Genomic DNA, 22333 nt, shown 5'->3' on the forward strand with positions numbered 1-22333 from the left:
CAACATCAGTCCCTCCAATGAACACTTAGGACTGATCTCTTTTAGGATGGACTGGTTGGATCTCTTTGCAGTCCAAGGGACTCTCAAGAGTCTTCTCCAACACCACAGTTCAAAAGCATCAATTCGTCTGCGCTCAGCTTTCTTTATATTCCAACTCTCACATCCATACATGACTACTGGAAAAACCATAGCCTTGACTAGAAGGACCTTTGTTGGCAAGGTGATATCTCTGCTTTTTAATATGTTGTCTAGGTTCTTCATCACTTTCCTTCCAAAGAGTAAGTGTCTTTTAATTTAATGGCTGCAGACACCATCTGCAGTGATTTCAGAACTCCAAAAAATAAAGTCAGCCACTCTTTTCCACTGGTTCCCCATCTATTGGCCATGAAGTGATGGGACCAGGTGCCATGATCTTAGTTTTCTGAATGTTGAGCTTTAAGCCAAATTTTTCACTCTCCTCTTTCACTTTAATCAAGAGGCTCTTTAGTTTTTCTTCACTTTCTGCCATAAGGGTGGTGTCATCTGCATATCTGAGGCATATTTGATCAAATAAAATGTTGAAAAATTTAATGTATTTAAGTGTGTGGAAAAAGTAACATGGAAACTTACGTTGCCATGTGTAAAATAGACAGCCAACTGGAATTTGCTGTGTGGCTCAGGAAACTCAAACAGGGGCTCTGTATCACCCTAGAGGGGTGGGATGGGGAGGAAGAGTGGAGGGAGGTTCAAAATGGGGGGGGGGGATATATGTATGCCTATGGCTGATTCATGTTGAGGTTTGACACAAAACAACAAAATTCTGTACAGCAATTATCCTTCAATAAAAAATAAATTAATTTTAAAAAAGAAAGAGAAAAAATATATAACTGTAAACAGTGGTTTGTTACAAAATGAAAACTCTTTCTAAAGTGGACATTGTTGGATTATAGATTTCTAGGTATGACACTGATATAATATCCTTTATTTCACACATTTCCTATGTATTCAGCACAGTGATTCAAGCTGATCTCATTTTTTCTCTTCCTAGGTAAGATTCCCTGTAACCATGGAGAGAAGCAGTTACACAGTGACTGACTTCATCCTGGTGGGCTTCACGACAGACCCCAGGGTGCAGCTGGTCCTGTTTGTGGTCGTCCTTGGTGTGTATTCCATGACTGTGCTAGGAAATACCACCTTCATAGTGTTGATCTGTAATGACTCCCGACTGCACACACCCATGTATTTTTTCACTGGGAATCTGTCTTTTCTGGATCTCTGGTATTCCTCTGTCTACACTCCAAAGATCCTAGTGACCTGCATCTCTGAAGACAAGAGCATCTCGTTTGCTTGCTGTGAAGCCCAGTCCTTCTTCTCTGGTGGTCTGGGATACAGTGAATGCTACCTGTTGGCTACCATGGCTTATGACCACTATATGGCCATCTCAGAGCCACTTGTTTACCCTCAGGCCATGTCCATAAAGCTATGTGCACTCTTGGTAGCTGCCTCATACCTTGGTGACTTTATTAACTGTTCTATCATCACCAAAAGAATATTTACCATGAACTTATGTAATGACAATATCATTGAAGACTTTTTTTGTAATTTCCTTCCCCTGTGAAGTTAGCTTGTGGCAAGAAGGATGGCTACCAGGCTCTGCTGTATTTCCTCCTGGCCTCTAATGGCATTGCCCCTGCTGTGTTCATATTTGCTTCCTACCTCTTCATCATCGCCAACATCTTGAGGATCCTCAAGGCCTTCTCCACCTGCTCCTCCACCCCCCCCATCTCTGTCACCTTGTACTATGGCTCCATTCCTTATATCTACTCTCATCCACACTCTATTTTTCTGATAGCAACAAAATCATTTCTACATTTTACACTGTAGTGCTTCCTATGTTGAACCCCATTATCTACAGCTTGAGGAATAAGGATGTGAAACAGGCCATGAATAAGCTCTTCAAATAAATAAAGTTTCTCTTCTTTTAAGCAGATATACAGACAGTTTTTGAGCTGGTTATTGTATTTCAAGAAGAGCTGCCTTTGTGTTCCTTTAGGAGCAAAAATCCTAATAATGACAGTTCATGAACTTGCACCCTTGGTACATGGCAAATAAAGATACTTAAGACGAAAAGAAGCATGTTCTAAGAGATAAAATTTAAATACAAAATATAATCTTTCACTTTGAATTTTATACTACTTTAGATTGAAAACAACCAAAAAACTTAAAACCAAAACCTGTCTTTTATCTCATGAAGTGACAGAATAACCTACTGTAGAATGACAATATTTTTGATTGACCTATATGTATAGAATAGTATCCAATAATTATTTCCTTAATATAGGAAATATATTGAATTTTAATATTTTCATATGACTCAACCCCTTAAAATCATAACTTTTATTCCTGTAGCAGAATTTCTAAAGCATTTTTATATGTCCTTTATTCTCCCCAGAAAAGCACAAAGGCCCAGTGGTACCCAACAAATAACTCAGTACAACCATAGTTCAGGAAGTGTGACCTCTCCAAGCTACATGTCTGTTTGCATGTTCCTCAATAAACAAAACTTGGTCACCTTGTCATAAGTATCATACTTGTGAATCACTTTATATCTCCCTGGGCTTCTATTTTAATTATATGGGTGAACCTACAAGGCTATCTACCTCCAAATTATGATATTCTGAGCATCAAGCACAACAACAACAATAATAAAAATACTAATAACTATAGTGAGGTGAAACAACTTAAGAATTATCTCCATGAGTAAACATTACCCAAAATAAAAAGTTATAGAAGGAATATATACAAGTAGTGATCAAACAAAAGATGAAATATGATGAGATGCATATAATTTTGATTTTTAAAAGTGAGATAATATTAGTGTAATTTTTGTTAATTAAAAAGTGAATAATGACCTTGATTCTATTGTTATAAGCATTAACAACAACAACAAAAAAATGCAAAAAAAAATTTAAGCAAGTATTCCCCAAAATTCCAGGAAATCTTCTAAGAGCAGGAAACACTGATCAGCACTGAAAGTAATGCATACTAAGCTAAGTATTAAATCCAAGGAATATAATCACAGCTAGTTGTAACCCACAGAAATGCAATAGAAACATGGACCCTTAGTGCAATTTCAAGATTCTTGGTTTAGTCGATGTTCCAAAAAGGAAATCTATTAATGCCAACCCAGAATCTGATTTCCTAAAAGTTGTCTCTATTTCTCACTATTAATCATAAAATTCCTATAAACCTTATTTTTAACTAGTTGAAAGATTTAGTTGATATATTATAGTGGCATAAAATCAACTATTTAATGTTGGTTAATTGAAAATAGAAAATTTATTATCCTAGAAGGACACATCAGTTACAAAATGTAAAACTGATATAGTAAACCTATTCTTAAATATCCTAGTATTATAAATCCCAACATTTAAGTACAGAAAAATATATTTAACTACTGGTGAAAATTTCCTTTTCTAAGATAATTTCATTCATTTAGGAGAAACATCCAAGTCCCATCGTCCAAGTAATTATCAATATGTAACAGATACTACACCTTTCACCAGTTTAAGTGTATATTTAAAATATTTTGTGTATGGAAAAGTGAACTCAACTTCAGAATCAACTCTAAATAACATTAACAAGACCCTGGTAAGAAGATAGACTACAGCTAGTAATAATCTTAGGAAGACAAAATATCTAAAAATAGAATAAAACTGTAATTAAACACATGGTACTAATATTTTAGATAAAGCTTTGGAATAATGTAATATTTACATTAAGTTTCTAAGCACTGTTGGGAGATTTTCATATGCAGTTTATGGTCATAGAGTATTCAAAAAATCTCCATATCAATTTGAATTAAAGTGGGCTTCCTTAGCTTAGTTGGTAAAGAATCTGCCTGCAATGTGGGAGACCGACCGGGGCAGGATTCCTGGGTTGGGAAGATCCCCTGGAAAAAGGAAAGACTACCCACTCTAGTATTCTGGCCTAGAGAATTCCAAGAACTATATAGTCCATGGGGTCCCTTAGAGTTGGACACGACTGAGCAACTGAACTGAACTGAACTAAGTGACTTTCAATTAAAAATTCAATAGTTTCCTAAAGGAACTTTATTACTCAAATTACAACTGAAGTCCAAAGTCTTAAAGTAGTTTCCATTGTGTCTTTGGGTCTATGAGTTTTAATAAACATTTTTAAGTACATATATTTATGGGTGTTCTCCATACCAAAAAAAAAAAAAAAAATTCTCTTGGATTGACTTGCTTTATTTTTAAAAATTATCTCTAGTGGTCCTTCAATGCATAGACAATAAACAGTGGGCTCTTCTGATAGTAGGACTTGCGAAATTCCCCAAAATGTACTATTTGGCTTTTCTATTCACATTCAGAAAAGAATAAGAAAAAGGAAGTGAAGTAACAGGATCTATATTGCTGAAATTTATCAAACTCTCTACTACTATAACTTCCATATGGTTGTAATTACAAAACAAACCTCTTTTAACCTCAGTTCTTCCATGAGTCTGGTGCATCTAGTCTTTTTCAGTACCTCATTTGAATGAGAGTTACCTAGTACATTGTCCAATTTTTATTAGAATTGAGTCTTTTTATTATCTTCTTTTTATTTGCTGTACTACTTTTCCTTTGAAAGAGAAGGCTAATGAGATACTAAGAAATATACTGCTAAGTCTTCTGGGTTTCAAATGATCTCATTTTATAGCATCAACCAATTTTTCTCTAGTGATTGGCATCATTTTCCCTCCCCAGAAGAATGATTCCTGTCAGTTTGGTGCAGGAGGAGCTGAAATCCAGGGTGCTTCCTGAATTTCAATGACCAGAATACCTGAGGGTGTTTCCCTGGGGAAGCATCTCATCTTTGTGCACATAGACATCCAAATATACTAAGTATATGGTTATGGGTAGGAAAATTAAATTCTCATTGAGGTACATCATGTAATAGTAAAAGAAACTGTTAGCCATGATCCTGCAAATGTGTATATTAATTGCTCAATTGTGTCTGACTTTTTGTGACCCCGTGGTTTGTAGCCTGCCAGGTTCCTCTGTCCATGGAATTCTCTAGGCAGGAATATTGGAATGTGTAGCTATTCCCTTCTCCAGAGGATCTTCCTGACCCAGAGCAAACACCAAAGGGGAATTAAATATGCACCTATGCTATTAGGGGAAATAGCTCTTTCTCTGTTAGAGAAAATGGAGAGGGAGCCAGAAAAAAAGAAGGAAAGAAAGGAATGTCACAGACATGATGCAAGTTTTGACCATGATGCAAGTACATGAGGTGAATAAGAAATGGATGGAAGGATGAACAAAAGCATCCTAGAGCATTGCTCAGGCTAGAATTAGTTCAGCAAGATCACCATAAAGTCCTAGTGATCAAGGGAGTTCAGTAAGATCACCATAAGGTCCTAGTGATCAAGGGAGTTCAGTGTCTAACAGAGATGGCCCTGCATTCATATTCTTACTGTGTTCAGTCCTTAGCTCAGACCACCCTGTGGGAAGCATGACCTTGATACAAATGAGGAAATACATTTCAGAGATCAGCAGCTAGGGCCTTAGGACAACTATATTGTCTGCATTTGGATCTTTGAAAAGCTATTTTGCTGGCCACCATGCGGGTCATACCCACCCTATCTTCCTGATTCATAAGGATATACATTCCTGCTAAGAGAAAATGAGTCATATATATGCTGCTCTTTTTAAGTCTGCAACATACTTAGAAGACACCTCAACAACCATGACTGAGTTTTCATAAACATAAAAATATGGTAGGAATCCAGGGTATTTAGCAGTATATTTCATTATTTTATCAGGACAGATAATTCTAAATAATTATACAAATAGTAATATGAATTATTTCTGTGGTTTGGAAGAGATGGTTATCGTTCCTCTGCCATTCAATTTGTTTCTTGGTGCAGGTAATTTTTGGTAAAGAATCATGAGAAAGGCACTATGTAAATCTACATCTATAGGTACTGGTGGGGAAGAAATAAACTAATAGTAAAATGAATATGTAAAGGAAATAAATCCCCCAATATGTGGTTATTCATGGAAGGAAAGTCATTATCTCTGAAATTGTTAATTTATAGTAAGTTGTCTAGTTTAATCTTCCTGTTACCCTCCTAAAAATTGATAGTATTTCAAAGGCATAATGGGGGTCTGTAATTTACATTTTGGACACCCAACTGCAGTATTAGCCATATAGCCGTAGTAATAAGGAGATTACCTTGTTGAGCCCATTCCAACTTCAATGGCCACTTCGTACAAGGGTGCCATGAACATGAGCTGGGGTATGTGGAGAAGGAGGCTGTCTAATACTCACAGAGCAGTCAGGCCATCCACCTGATTAGTGGGAGCCACCAGTTTAAGCATGTGCAGCTAGAATGTGTACATATGTGTGCACATAAAGGGCTTAGGACATCTTCTGAACTGTCTATGATGCTGAAGATTCAATAAACTATGCCAGTCTCTCAGGCTCCTCTGCAAACTTTGCACAAACACTGCAAAATGCATTGTTTATCCCTCAAATGTTAATGCTAGTGCAAACCTGTTCAATTGTAATGTTAAGGGATATAAATCTGCTTTTACTCCAAACTGACCCCCTAATTTTATTTCTCAAAACTAGTCCTGCACCCTGTCTTCAACTTATCTACCTATAGACCTGTTCAGTCATGACCTGGACTTTGAAGAGCTCAGTCCTTTCCCCTCAAAGACAGGAGTTAAAGCTGATAAATTAGGATCCTCACCCTATATTTTTAAGGTCTGGTGAAACACTAATCTTCGTATTTATCTCCAGAGATATGACATTGCATTTTGCTTCCTCGCTGAGTAGAGTGCAAGTAGTTACAAGGACTTCTATTCAAACCTTCCAATAATGACAATCCTAATTCCAAGTGCCAAGGACAGGGAAGCAAAGTGAGGATTCTATTTTATTCTGAATATTCATATGCAATATGATTTTTTTGTCCGGTAAATAAGTAATAATCAGCTATGTGACTGGTCCCATTGGACCTACTGAGAGATATATACAAGCCAAAACTATCTTTCATGTTGTTTCCATTAGAACCACTGGCAAGAGTGTACCTTTTATATATTTCCATCTATGAAACTTCTTGTCAGTTCAGAGCTAATGACCAATAACCCACAGGAGATCTGTGTATTCCCTTTTCTAAAAGTTAGCTTGCCATTATAAATGGCTATAAGCCATCCACAAGAAGATTTTGGGGGAAGACATTGTGCACTTTGGCTGAGTTTCAGGATCCTTCATAAAAGGGAATTTTGAGTTCTCTGTGCTACAGCTTCGCAAGATGGTGGAGTAGAAGGATGTGCGCTCAGCTGTGAGAACACCAAAATCACAACTAGTGGCTGAACAACCATAGACAGAAGAATGTTGTAACCCACCAAAAGAAGATACCCACATAGAAGGTCAAAGAAGCCAGAACAAGATGGTAGGAGGGGCACAATAGCATTTAAAATCAAAGCTCATACTCGCCAGAGGTGCTTGGAGGGCACCAGCAAAGCCTTGTGTGCACCAGGACCCTGGGAACGGAGCAGTGACCTCCATAAGAGACTGAGACAGACGTGCCTGTGAGTGTTTGAGGGTCTCCTGCAGAGGCACGGGTCAGTAGTGGCCTGACGTGGAGACAGGGACTCTGGCAGCAGCAGTACTGGGAGGCATAGCGTGTGGCATAAGTCTTCTTGGAGGAGATCACCATTAGCCCCAATATAGAGCCATGGAGCAGGCGATCCACAAACCAGAGAAAAATTATACCAAAGAAGTTCTCGCACTGTTGTGAAAGTTTTAGGTCTCATAACAGATTTCCCAACCTGGGCATCTGGCAAAGGGCCTGAGAATTCCCATGGAATCTGACTTTGAAGGTCTGTGGGATTTGATTACAGAACTTTCACAGGAACAGGGAAACAGACTCTTGGAGGGCACACATAAAACCCTGTGTGCACCAGAACCCAGAAGAAAGGAGCAGTGACCCCACAAGAGACTGAGTCAGACTTGCCTGTGAGTGTCCAGGAGTCCCCAGTGGAGGTGTGGGTCAACAGTGGCCTGCCACAGGGTCAGGGTCACTGACAGCTGCTGTCCTGGGAGGCACGGCCTGCTGGCATACATCCTTTAAAGGAGGTCACCATTACCCTACCGTTGTTTGCCCTCAGGCCAAACTACAGGGAGGGAACACAGTCCCATCAATCAGCAGAAAGATTCACTGAGCATGGCTCTGACCACCAGAGCAAGACCCAGTTTTCCCCAAAGCCAGTCCCTCCCATCAAGGATTCCCTGGTGGTTCAGATGGTAAAGAGGCTGCCTAAAATGCAGGATACCCAGGTTCAATCCCTGGGTTGGGAAGATGCCCTAGAGAGGGGAATGGCTACCCACTATAGTATTCTTGCCTGAAAAATCCCATGGATGAGGAGCCTGGCAGGCTATAGTCCATGGGATTGCAGAGAGTCAGACAAGACTGAGCAACTAACACTTTGACTCCCACATTCAAGTCCCTCCCATCAGGAAGCTTGCACAAGCCTCTTACTCTCATCCATCAGAGGGCAGAGAATTTTTAACCCACATAAAAATTCATTTTTTTTTCCTTAGAAGAAAAAATATCACCTTGGTTGTTTTTCCATCTACTTCATTTTCAGAAACCACCTAATCCATGAAACATTTCCACAAATGTCTGAATATTTCATACCATTGAGAGATTGTGATACTTAGTTAATTGATTCCACCTTGTCTCTGAGAGTTATGGACTGCAATCTGGCTTTCTTTCAACCTGTTTGTTTATTCAGGTGAATAACCCAGCTTTAAATCCCAACAGGAGACAACTCACTACATGTTATGTGTAATCTTTATTTATATGTATCTTTGCCAAAAACATTGACCTTTCAATGCCTTGACCTTCATGTATCCTTCATTTCATGATGACCTTAGTGATTTAAGTAAATTTCATGCCACTGGCTGCCATAGGTTCAGTTCAGTTCAGTCGTTCAGTTGCTCAGCCATGTCCGACTCTTTGCGACCCCATGAATCTCAGCACACCAGGCCTCACTGTCCATAACCAACTCCCGGAGTTTACTCAAACCTGTGTCCATTGAGTCAGTGATGCCATCCAGCCATCTCATCTTCTGTCGTCCCCTTCTTCTCCTGCCCCAAATCCCTCCCAGCATCAGGGTCTTTTCCAATGAGTCAACTCTTCACATGAGGTGGCCAAAGTACTGGAGTTTCAGCTTCAGCATCAGTCCTTCCAATGAACACCCAGGACTGATCTCCTTTAGGATGGACTGCTTGGATCTCCTTGCAGTCCAAGAGACTCTCAGGAGTCTTCTCCAACACCACAGTTCAAAAGCATCAATTCTTCAGCCCTCAGCCTTCTTCACAGTCCAAATCTCACATCCATACATGACCACTGGGAAAACCATAGCCCTGACCAGACAGACCTTTGTTGGCAAAGTAATGTCTCTATTTTTTAATATGCTATCTAGGTTGGTCATAACTTTCCTTCCAAGGAGTAAGCATCTTTTTAATTTCATGGCTGCAATCACCAACTGCAGTGATTTTGGAGCCCAAAAATTAGTCTGACACTGTTTCCACTGTCTCCCCATCTATTTCCCATGAAGTGATGGGACCAGATGCCATGATATTAGTTTTCTGAATGTTGAGCTTTAAGCCAACTTTTTCAATCTCCTCTTTCACTTTCATGCCATAGGTTACCACTGTCCTATTTATCAAAATGATGGGATGTATTTATATTTCTAATCTTCAAATACATGGTTAATTCAATTTCACTTGAATGCTTATCTGCTTACTACTTCTAAGACCAGTATCAGTTGTGAACCTAGCAGGTAACAGAAAGCCACTTAAACTAGTTAATTTGGAAAAGGCTTAATAAAGGGATTACTGCAAAGGAATATGTGTGGTTTAGGAATTACCAAGGAAAGTATGATTACTCTAGAACTAATAACTACTGAGAGCTGATGTCTCCTCTCTTGTGCAGGAAGAGTGAGAGGTTATATGCACTGGAGGTAGAGTTTGGAAAAGGGCCACATGGCAGGTTCTATGGTCTAGGTCCAGAGATGTTGCATCTTTGCAAAAAAGGAGCCTGGGAAAAGCCTCCATGACCTCACTCTTTTCCCTGCCAGTGGCAACCACTGGCTAAGCAACACGCCAAGTAGATAGAAAGGAGTTCAAGATGCAATTAATATGATTCAGCATCCCAGAGCAAAGAGAAGGATAAAAAGGTAGAAAATGGATTTGGAAGGACAAATGAAAGGTAATCAACATATAACAAAAATATCAGTATCAGTGAACATTTGTGCTTTTACATGTATATATATATGAATATAAGAGTGAAAAAGTTGGCTTAAAGCTCAGAGTTCATAAAACTAAGATCATGGCATCCAGTCCCATCACTTCATGGGAATAGAGAAACAGTGGAAACAGTGGCTGACTTTATTTTTTGGGGCTCCAAAATCACTGCAGATGGTGATTGCAGCCATGAAATCAAAAAAAGCTTTCTCCTTGGAAGGAAAGTTATGACCAACCTAGAGAGCATATTAAAAAGCAGAGACTTTGTCAATAAAGGTCCATCTAGTCAAGGCTATGGTTTTTCCAGTAGTCATGTATGGATGTGAGAGTTGGACTATAAAGAAAGCTGAGTGCTGAAGAATTAATGCTTTTGAACTGTGGTATTGGAGAAGACTCTTGAGAGTCCCTTGGACTGCAAGGAGATCCAAGTAGTCCATCCTAAAGGAGATCAGTCCTGGGTGTTCATTGGAAGGACTGATGTTGAAGCTGAAACTCCAATACTTTGGCCTCCTGATGCAAAGAGCTGACTCATTTGAAAAGTTCCTGATGCAGGGAAAGATTAAAGACAGGAGAAGAGGGCGACAGAGTATGTGATGGTTGGATGACATCACCAACTCAATGGACATGAGTTTGGGTAAACTCCGGGAGTTGGTGATGGACAGGGAGGCCTGGCGTGCTGCAGTTCATGGACTGAACTGAATGGCATTCATAAAATGTGTATACCTTTTTATGTATATATAGTATACATAAATTTATGTTTTGTTTAGCTTCCACATAATTCAAGAGAGAATGAGAATGAAAATTCTGATTACTTTTCAGTAGGAGATTGTAATCTCAAAAGAAAAAATATTCTGTTACTAAATAATATCCCATTGTCGATATTATTTAATTGACTTGTTAGTTATTTTTCAAGGTTTTGAAACCCTGAGGGGTTGCAGGGCTTTATAATGCTAAGCATCCAGAAACTGACATAAAAGATGCTGAAACAGATAGATTGAAATCCTGCTCAATTCAAATGCTGATGATGTTGATGAGAACCTCAGATAAGTTGTCTAGTTTGTATGCTAGAGGAAATTTTTACTGGATCCTCACAACCAGTCCAATGGTTGTTAACATACTCAGATAGGGTAAGTGCTAATGAAAGGGACTCTTTTGAAATATCTTCACTAATTTCCCATCACAGTTTCTGAAATTATAGAGGCTCACAAGGGGAAATAATATTTTCATTATTAAAAACAAAAAAAGAACAATTAATACACAATATTGATACTATGTATAAAATAGAAAACCTACTGTTAAGCTCAGCTTAATGTTCTGTGGTGAAATAAATGGGAAAAAAATAAAAAAAGAGGAGCTATATGTAAGTATACTGCTGATTCCCTTTGCTCTATAGTGGAAGGTAACACAATATTGTAAAAAACTGTACTCTGGTAAAAATTAATTTTAAAAAATATTACAAAGTCAAAGGGGGCAAATAAATGCACAACTAATAAGTGAACATCTAACAGGAACCACTTATAAAAAAAACTTTATTGATAACTCAGAAACAATTTAGGCAAAGGCATGAAGTTACACAGGTTATTAGAATTTTTAAACTTCAAAAGACATGACAACTGTTATATTTCTTTCAGTTTGATATTCTTTAAAATAATATAAAGGTATATGTCATTTCTGAGATGAATTCCAAACAAAGGAAACATCTCTTAAATATAAAAAATAATTACATTAATATTGGAAAAAGCTGCACTATTAAATTTATAGCACAAAACCATATCCTTATTTAAGGAGAGTAATGCTTTATCCAGTTAGCAACCATCAGTGTCCTAACTGATGGGTCTGCATCTTTTTTCCTATCTTTCATGGGAACTACAATCCATGTTTGACACTTGTTTGAGAATTAGGTAAAATTCCCAGAAAGGTGTTTTGCAAAGAGTGGTTTCTCAAAACATAGTAAGTAGTATCATTACTTTCGGGGCTTCCCAGGAGGCACAGTGTTAAAAAGGCAATGCCAGTGCATGAGACACAGGAGATACAAGAGACATGGGTTCAATCCCTGGGTCAGGAAGATCCCCTGGAATAGGAAATGGCAAACGCTCTAGTATTTTTGCCTGGAAAATTTAATGGACAGAGGAGCCTGGCAGGCTATAGTCTATGGGGTCACAACGAGTAGGACACAACTGTGCAACTGAGCATGAACACATCTGTTTCAAAAGAAAATTTGTAGTTCTACCTGCAGAGAATCCTGAAGTGAGTCAGATGTTCACATTATCATATAAATATTGAGTTTCATGATCCTATTCTAAGCCATATTTTTAGCCAATTTTTTCCTACAAAGGAAAAAACTCCTTAATAGTAAAAACTTAGAAAAGAGTAAAAATCTAAAATAATGCAATAATTTCTAGTACTATATAATTTATGCAGTATGTATGGATTACATTCAAAATTGGCCCTTTAGATTATTTTTGTTCACAATTTTTTACTGTAGAACATGTATACAGATTTGATCCTATACACCCTTTCCCCCCAAATTTTGCATATATTCTCTTTTTTACTTGTAATCTTGTGTTTTCTTCTACCTGCAGATAGTATTAAGAGATACAAATTTGTAACAGCTATAGGTTGACCTGGACTTCCCCGGTGACTCAGTCAGTGGTAAAGAATCTTCCTGCAATGCTGGAAATCTGGGTTCAGTCCCTGGGTTAGGAAGTCTCCTGGAGGAGGGCATAGCAACCCACTCCAGTACTCCTGCCTAAAGAATGCCATGGACGGAGGTACCTGGCGGGCTGCGGTCCATAGGGTTGCACAGAGTTGAGCACGACTGAAGCAACTAAGCAGCATCAGCAGCATCAGCTGTCCCAACATATCCAAGCACTAAAAGAAAATACTAGATTTTTTAAAGACATTTATTTAAAACAGGTAAATTCAGTATTTCAGATATGAACAGATAACAATTTAAGATACAAAACCCACATGTAGCACAAAAGCAAACTGTCATTGCCACAAGGACTAAATAGCAATAGAATAAAAGATACAAGTCCATACTTCTTCCTTTAGTTGATCAATCATTCTTAAGAGGGAAAATTAATTAACTAGCAGCAGAAATTTGGAACTGAATGTTTTTTAAAGTCATTAAACAAGGAAGCCATCAGACTTAGATGCCCTTTATACCTTGGCAGCCTATGTGAGCAAATCAAAACCGAAGGCAGACTTAATTCACTTGAAACTGAGAAAATGAAGCTTAAGAACAACTCAGCACAGCCAGTTAGTAGTCGGTTTTCCTAATAAGGCAGCCTCTTAAGTTATGACCAATCAAGTAATTTCCTTGCTTTGCTTCCACATCATCTCTACAAAAATCTCTGCCATTGTCCCTGTCTATAAACAACCCTTGATTACATTTGGTTTAGAGCTGCCTGATTCAAACTGATGTTTGCTCAAAAAACACTAAAAAATTATAATGTGCTTAAGTCAACTTTTAGCAATATATAGCTGTAAAGTCCGAGTGATTTTTGTTGCAAAATGATAGCTCTCTTTAAAATGAGCACTTACATTACTAGATTCTAGGCTTCAAGGTTTGGCAATAATTCAATGTCCTTTATTTATCATATTTTCTATGTATTGACACAGGGATTTAAGCTGAACACATTTTCTCTCCTCTTGGGTGAGATTCCCCTAGCCATGGGGAAGAGCAATCATAGTGACTGACTGCATCCTGGTGGGCTTCACAACAGCTACTGTGGTGCAGCTGGCCCTGTTTGAGGTGGCCCTTGGTGTCTGCTCTATGACTGTGCTAGGAAACACCACCCTCACAGTGTTGATCGGTAATGACTCCCGACTGCACACACCCATGTATTTTTCCCTGGGAATCTCTTTCCTGGACCTCTGGTACTCCTCTGTGTACACCCCAGAATCCTGGTGACCTGCATCTCTGAACACAAAAGCATCTCCTTCACTGGCTGTGTGGCCCAGTTCTTCTTCCCCGCAGGGCTGGCCTACAGAGGGTGTTTCCTGCTGGCTGCCATGGCTTATGACCGCTATGTGGCCACCTCAAAGCCACTGCTCTATTCTCAGGTCATGCCCAGCAGGCTGTGTGCATTTTTTATAGCAGCCTCATACCTTCGTGGCTTTACTAACACTTTCATTGTTACCAAAGGAACTTTTGCCTTGAACTTCTGCAGTTAAAATGTCAGTGATGAGTTTTTCCGTGATATCTCACCTCTTGTGAAGTTGGCTTGTGGAAGAAAAGATATCTACCAGGCTGTGCTGTTCTGTGGCCTCGCCTCCAACGTCATCACCCACACTGTGCTCATCCTGGCCTCCTACCTCTTAATCAGCGCCACCATCCTGAACATCCTGTCCACCCAGGGCTGCCTCAAAGCCTTCTCCACCTGCTCCTTACACCTTATCTCCATCACCCTGTTCTATGGCTCCATTCTCTACATTTACTTTCGTCCACAATCAAGCTATTCACTGGACAGGGATAGAATAGTTTCTATGTTTTACACTGTAGCACTCCCAATGTTGAACCCCATGATCTACAGTCTGAGGAATAAGGATGTGAAAGAGGCTCTGAATAAACTCCTCAAATAAATGAGGAGTCTCTCCTTCTAAAGAGATGTGGAGATAATTTTTAATAAGGTTCCTCTATTTGAAGAAGAGCTACCATCGTGCTGTGTCTATACAATAAGGATTTGTACAAAGATAAAGAATTTGCATTCTTGCTACCTGACAGTTCAAGAGACCTAAAATGAGAAAAGTAGGGCAACCTAGGAGATAAAGTTTAAATCTAAAGACTTGAATTAAATTTCATGTTACTCTAGAATAAAATCAAATAACTTGAAACCAAAAAAATTTATTCTATATTCATAAAGAGAACTGTCCACTCCTTTAGCATGCTAATAGTTTGGCTGACTGATATTCATTGAATAGTATCTTCACGTGGTTTCCCTAGGAATAGAAACAAAAATGCTAAATTAGTTTTTAATATTTTTCTATAAATAGTAGCTAGTTGAAATCATCACTCTATATTCCCATAACAGAATTTTGTAAGCATTTTTATGCATTTTCCCCCAGAATCACTAAAACAAAGACCCAGAGTCATCCACAAAATAGTACAACTAGGCTCAGCAAGCATATTCTTTCAATCTTTGTCTCACATTTGTTACTCAATGAAGAAAAGTTCAGGTGAATTTCCATATATATATGATTTTTGTGAATCACTGTATATCTCCCTGGGCCCCTCTTTCATTTTATTGCAGTTAATATACACAGACTTCTATTTCCAACTGTGACATTTTGAGCACCAAATCACAGTTACTACAATAAATAATAACAGTAGTTGTAGAGAAGAAGCAGCTTGAGAAATAAACATCTATGAGTACATATTATTCTGAAGTGAAATTTTATTTAGAGAATATATAAAGGTAGTGATCAAACAAGAAAAGACAAATTATGAGATGAACATAATTTTGATTTTTTTAAGTGAGACCAGTATTAATGTAATTTATGTCAATAAAATCTGAATATATCCTTCTTTCCATAGCTAAAAGCAGTAAAAAAAGAAAAAAAGAGCAAAATGTAAGTGATCCCCAAAATGTAGCAGCTTCACTCAGAGAAGGAAAAGCTAATCATCACAGGCAGTGGTACATATTAACTTGGATATGTAATCCAACCTGTATAATCACTACTAGTTGTAACACAAAATAAACCAACAGAGACTGGGTCCAACAGTATAATTTCAAGAAGCTTGATTTAGAAAATGCTCTAAAACCAAAAGTTATTTATTCCAACTCAGATTCATTTTCTAAAAGATATCTATTACCCACTAATAATTGTTTAATTGTACAAAATATATTCTTTTTAAGTAAAGTTAACAGATCAAATTGGTGTATTAGAGTGGCAAAAATTTAGTCAATAGAAGTTAAAGTGAAACTAGAAAACTTATTCTTAAAACATTCTAGTATCATACGTTCTTATATGTCACTGCAAAAACAGATTTGGACAGGAGCTCCTATTATAATCCTTTCAGAAGAAGCAACCAAGGCTGATTCTCCAAATAATTATCAATGTACATTGAGATGCTGTAACCTTCACTGGCCTAAGTGTATAGTCATATTTTGTGTATGGAAAAGAGAACTCAACTCAACTGTAACTCAATTCAAGTCTAAATAATATTATCAAGTCATTAGTAAGAAGGTAAAGTATAGCTAATAGTGATCTTAAAATGACATAAAAATATGTAGGCACATAATAAAACTTTAAAGAAATACATGGCACTGGCGTTTAAAAAATGTTCTAGAACAGGTTAAAGTGTAAGTTTGGCAGTAAGACTTTTACTTATTTTTGGAAACATTCCATCTGCACCCTATAATTGTGAAGCATTCAGAAGGATCTTCAACCTTAATTTGAAATTATAGCATACATTTCTAAGGAAATTTTATGACACAAATCACAAATGAAGTTTGAAGTCTTAAAAGAAAGTAGTTTCTAAAATGTCTTTTAGTTTCATGAGTTTTAACAAACACTTTTGTAAATACAATTGTTTGTGAATGTTCTTCTCCATGCAAAAATACTTGGACTTACATGGTTTTTAAATTTTTATTTATTTTTCTTTCCTAATTAAAAAATAATTTTAAAAATTAATTTGTACTTACACTAAAAAAAAAACTCTTTATGTTCTTTGAAAACATAGGATGAAGAGTAACCACTTTTAGACTTCTAGATAGCAGTACTTGTGATAACCCCCAAATCATACTCTATGAGTTTTGAATTCATATTGTCTCATATCTAGTTAAAAATAAAAAATTTTAAAAAAAGAAAGAAAAAGGAAATGAGTGACAGGATCTAAAATTTGCAAAGCTATCTACCACAATACTATAAGTTCCCACTCCTATAATTACAAAGCAAACCTCTCTCTCATTTCTCACAGGAGAATGGCCCACTCAGTCTTTCTCAGCATCTCAGCTGAATAACAGTTACCTTGCAAGTTGTCCAGATTTTCTTATTGTAAGATCTAAGTCTTCAGTCATCTTGGTTTTTGTTTTGTTTTGTTTATTTCTTGGTAGTACTTTTTCTTTGAAAGAGAGGGCTATGTTGATGCTAAGAAATACATTGCCAAATCCCCTTGGTTCAAAACATAATAATTCTTGACTCATTTGTATCTGCTAATTTCTCTCTGGTGACTGGATCAATTGCCTTTCCCAATAGAGACACCCCAGTCAGATCAAGCATGAGGAGTCCACCATGGCCAAGGTGCAGACCCAAATTGCAATTCATCAGAACAATGAGGTGTTTCCCTAGAGAAGCATGTAGACTTCCAAATGAACTGAGTACAGGGTTATGAGTAGGGAAAATCAATTAAAGTTGGTTAGTTCATGTTGTAGGAGTAAATAAAATAGGCTATAAATGTGCAAAGATTTTATTAAGGGGAATACTCTGCTTGTATCAGAGAAAATAGAGAAGGAGCCAGAAGAATAAAACAAGGATTATCACCATCTGATGCAAATATGACCACAAGTGAAGAATAACTGGATGGAAAGATGGACAAAATCATCTGAGAGCATTGTTTAGTCTATGGTTAGGTCTTTGATCACTCCTTAGTGATCAAAGGAGTCTAGTGTCTAAGAATGCATTGGTATCCCTGTCTGGCTCATTCATTAGCTCAGAGCACCTTGTGGGAAGCATGACCTTTGATACAGATAGGGAAATACAGTTCAGAGATCAGCAGCTAGTATCTTTAGACAATTATACTGTCTGCATTTGGATTTTTGAAAGGCTTATTTTCCTGGCCACCACAGGGTCCATGCCCACCTCATCTCCTTGGTTCATAAATAGGCACATTCTTGATAAGGGGAAGATGAGGTCATATACTCACTGCTGTTTTAAAGCACGGATATACCTCAACAACCATGATTGAGTTTTCATATAAGCATGACATTAATTTCTCAGGCTAATTGCTTCTGAATAATGGTATAAATAATTAAATCAACTATTTCTGTGGATTGGAAGAGGTTGCCATGGAATGTACTTCTTAGTAGAGGAAATGTTTGATGCATACCATGGTCATAAAAATGGCAGTATTTTTGTCTACATCTATAGGTGCTAACAAGAAAAAGCCAGTAAAAAATATAAAGCAAATAATTCCCCCAGTATATGATAATTCATGAGAGGAAAGTCATTACCTTTGCAACTCTGAATTAGTAAGAAGTTGTCTAAACTAATCATTCTGTTACCCAGTGGTTTACTAATTCTCTCAGAAAAGTGTTTTCTTTTTTTTTTTTTTTTTTTTTTGCCTCTTTGACACCTCATGCATGCATGCCAACTCACTTCAGTAGTGTCCGATTCTTTATGACTCTATGGACCACGGCCATCTGCCAGGCCCCTCTGCCCATTTTGACACCTCACAACAATATTAACCAAATTAGCCTTAGTGAGAAGATGGTCATGAGCTCATTTCAACTGCTATGGCCACTTTGTACAAGGGCCCTGTGAACATATAGTCTGGTGTGGGGAGAAGGAGGTTGATTAAGACTCAGGAAGAAGGTCACTTCATCCACCTCATTCGTGGAGCCTCCAGTTGATGTATGTATAGCTAGAGTTCTGTGCATATGGGTGAGCATTCAGTTTAGTCACTCAGTCGTGTCTGACTCTTTGTGACCCAATGGACTGCAGTATGCCAGGCCTCCCTGTCCATCACCAATACCCAGAGTTTACTCAAACTCATGTCCATTGAATCAGTGATGCCATCCAACCATCTCATCCTTTGTTGTCACCTTCTCCTCCTACCTTCAATCTTTCCCAGCATCAGTTCTTTTCAAATGAGTTGGTTCTTTGCATCAGGTGGCCAAAGTATTGGAGTTTCAGCTTCTGATTAGTCTATAACTTTGAAGATTCAATGAAATGTGACAGTCTCTCAGCCTCCTTGGCAAATTTAATGACCTCACAATGCATTGGGTATTCCTCAAAGGCTACAACCACTGAATGCTAGTGTGATGCTGTTGAATTGTATTGTTTCAAGAGATATATAGATATATTTTTATTCCAAACTGATTTCCTCAATTTTATTTCTCAAAATAAATGTTATTAATCCTGCATCCTTTCTTCAACTTCTCTACCTGTAAAAAGTTGTTCATTCATGATCTCCACTTAGAAGATCTTCAATTCTTTTCCCCTCAGACAGAGGAGTTAACAGTGATAAATTGGGATTTTCACCACTGCATCTTTCAAGTCTTTATAAAAACACTAAACCTTGCACTTCTCCCCAGTGATGCAATATGGCTTCTTGTTTACTGTCTGAGTAGAGAATGTATTGGGGGAGTACCTTTGCAGACATCCACTTGAAAATTCCAATAATTATAACACTGTTTCCAGAGATCAGGGGCAGGAAACTAAGATGAGGATTCTGTTTTATTCTGTATATCTATACCCAGTATGATTTCTGAGTATGGGTAAATAATGATCACCTATATATCTAGTCTCAGACCCAATGAAAGAAAAAAGCAGATCAAAGCTATATTTAAATTATTTCCATTAGACCCACTGGCAAGTATGTACCTTGGGTGTTTTTCCATCACTTAAGGTTAGTGTTAGCTCAGAGTCAGGATCCAATAAACCATAGAAGAGCTGGTTACTTACCTTTGCCCTGGGTAGGATTATTCTCATAAGTGGGTTCTGGCCATCCACAAGAAAGCCTGGAGGAATATGTATAGAGCATATATTGGCTAAATTTCAAGATCCTTTATCAAAGGTTCCATGCTTCCCCATAAGTCGAAGGTTTCAGTGGCTGTAAACTAGCTTAAGTCAGAGAATTATATGAGATGGTATTTGCCTACTAGAATATTTTGTGCTGATTTTTATCCAAGTAAAAATGAAATATTACTGCAGTTGTTTTCTAGTCTACTTCATTTCATAAGAATCTCCTGACCCATGAGACACTGCCATGAGTGTATGAACAACAGAATACTTGGTTAAGATCTAGAGTTTATGATGTATTGGAAAATTGCATCCATCTTGTCTCTGAGTTACACACTAAGATATTGCTTTAGGGCTTCTTGGTTTTTTGTTATTGTTGTTGTTGTTGAACAGTCCAGATTTAATTTTCAACAAAAGTCAACTTACCATACTACAGTAATAATTTCTAACTGCATCCAAAGAAACTAATAACTTTAGAACTCATACCTTCTGAGAGTGGTTATCTCTTCTATTCCTGAAGGTGCAAGACAAACAACAGCATATGAGTTGAAGGGAGTTCTGGGAAATGGGTCACCTGGCAGGTTCCATGGTCTAGGTCCAGGGATGCAGCCAGCTGTGGCATCTTTGCAAAAAACAGGAAAGAGAAAACCACTCTGACCTCACTTCCTGTCCCGCTATTTACAGCCACTGGGTAAACCCGTTAAGTAGACAGAGAGAAAGGGACCCATGGATAGAGTTTATGCCGCTGAGCATCCTGAAAAGAAGATGAGTTTAAAAGTATAGAGAATATACATGTTTCGATGCTGTTCTCTCGATACATCCCACCCTCACCTTCTCCCACAGGGTCCAAAATTCTGTTCTGTATATCTGTGTCTCTTTTTCTGTTTTGCATATAGGGTTATCATTACCATCTTTCTAAATTCCATATATATGCATTAGTATACTGTATTGGTCTTTATCTTTCTGGCTTACTTCACTCTGCATAATGGGCTCCAGTTTCATCCATCTCATTAGAACTGATTCAAATGAATTCTTTTTAATGGCATTATCTAGGGTGAAACAGATCACCAGCCCAGGCTGGATGCATGAGACAAATGCTCGGGCCTGGTGCACTGGGAAGACCCAGAGGAATTGGGTGGAGAGGGAGGTGGGAGGGGGATTGGGATGGGGAGGGGAATAAAAATGAAAATTCCTGGCGGTTTTCATTTTCAATGTATGACAAAAACCACTACAATATTGTAAAGAAATTAGCCTCCAATTAATAAAAATAAATGAAAAAAAAATATAGAGAAAGGAATGGGAAGAACAAAGGAAAGCTATTCAACTGACAATAAAGATATCAGTATCATTGAACATATGTGTTTAATATCCAAATATACACATATGAATATATAGTATACTTAATAAATGTCACATGTCTATTTTGTCTTCTACACAACTGGAGAGAATGAGAATGAAAATTCTGATTGATTATATTTCAGCTAAGAATTGTAGTCTTAAAAAAAGATCTTCATCATCGAATAATGCCCAATTTGTTAACACACAATTTTATTTAATTGTCTTGTTTAGTCATTTCCCATGACCATGAAAATCTAAGGGATCACCGAATCTATAATCCTGGGGATTCAGAAACTAATATAGGGGATTCTGAAACAGTTAGACTTGAACTCTGTTGAGGTGATGATAGGCTGAGAATTTTAGGTAAGTTATCTAACTGAGATATTAGAATTAGATGGAAAATTTTACTTGTTCCTCCAACCAATCCTAAGATTATTTACATCCTAAGACATATATGTGCTAGTAAGAGGGCCTCTTTTCAAATATCTCACCATCTTCCTATTGCAGTTTCTGAAGCTGCTCAGAGTTCACAAGAAAAAGTAGCATTTCTCATTATTAGAGACAAAAAAGAGCAATCAATATTACCAACAAATGACAAGAAATGGGGAAAAAATGTAAAATAAACTAATGATAATGTTTTGGGGAACAGAAAAAAAGGGGGAACTAATTTCAAAAAGGGGCCTTTAATTTTTTTAGAATTTTAAAGATCCCCAGTTTTTCCTGTTTAAAAATTTAAAAATAATAAAGGGGGGGAAATGTTTCTTTTTTGGGTTTTGGGGTTTTGGGGCTTCCCAGGGGGACTTTATTGGGGGGGAAGAAAAATTTTCCCGGCCAAAATTCGGGGAAAATCCCCAAAGGAACCGGGAATTTTGGGAAATTCATTTTGGGGAAAGGAAGATCCTCTGGAGTAGGAAACGGCAACCTGCTCTAGTATTCTTGCCTGGAGAATCCCATAGACAGGGGAGACTGGTGGGCTACAGTCCATGGGGTCGTAAAGAGTCAGACATGA

General features: G+C 37.7%; 1 protein-coding gene and 1 pseudogene across 1 annotated transcript; both read left to right on the forward strand.

Annotated features, from left to right (window-relative positions):
• The first annotated feature begins 1045 nt into the window (after positions 1-1045).
• Positions 1046-1943, forward strand: LOC110148747 (olfactory receptor 9G1-like). Its single transcript, XM_070472830.1, is given in 3 exon segments — positions 1046-1589; positions 1592-1822; positions 1825-1943. Coding segments are annotated over 3 exon segments (894 nt in total).
• A 10507-nt stretch (positions 1944-12450) lies between these two features.
• On the forward strand, positions 12451-14886 carry LOC110121898 (olfactory receptor 9G19-like; annotated as a pseudogene).
• Positions 14887-22333: the final 7447 nt, after the last annotated feature.

Source organism: Odocoileus virginianus, chromosome 10, assembly GCF_023699985.2.
Source record: "Odocoileus virginianus isolate 20LAN1187 ecotype Illinois chromosome 10, Ovbor_1.2, whole genome shotgun sequence".
In the NCBI taxonomy this organism is placed as follows: domain Eukaryota; kingdom Metazoa; phylum Chordata; class Mammalia; order Artiodactyla; family Cervidae; genus Odocoileus; species Odocoileus virginianus.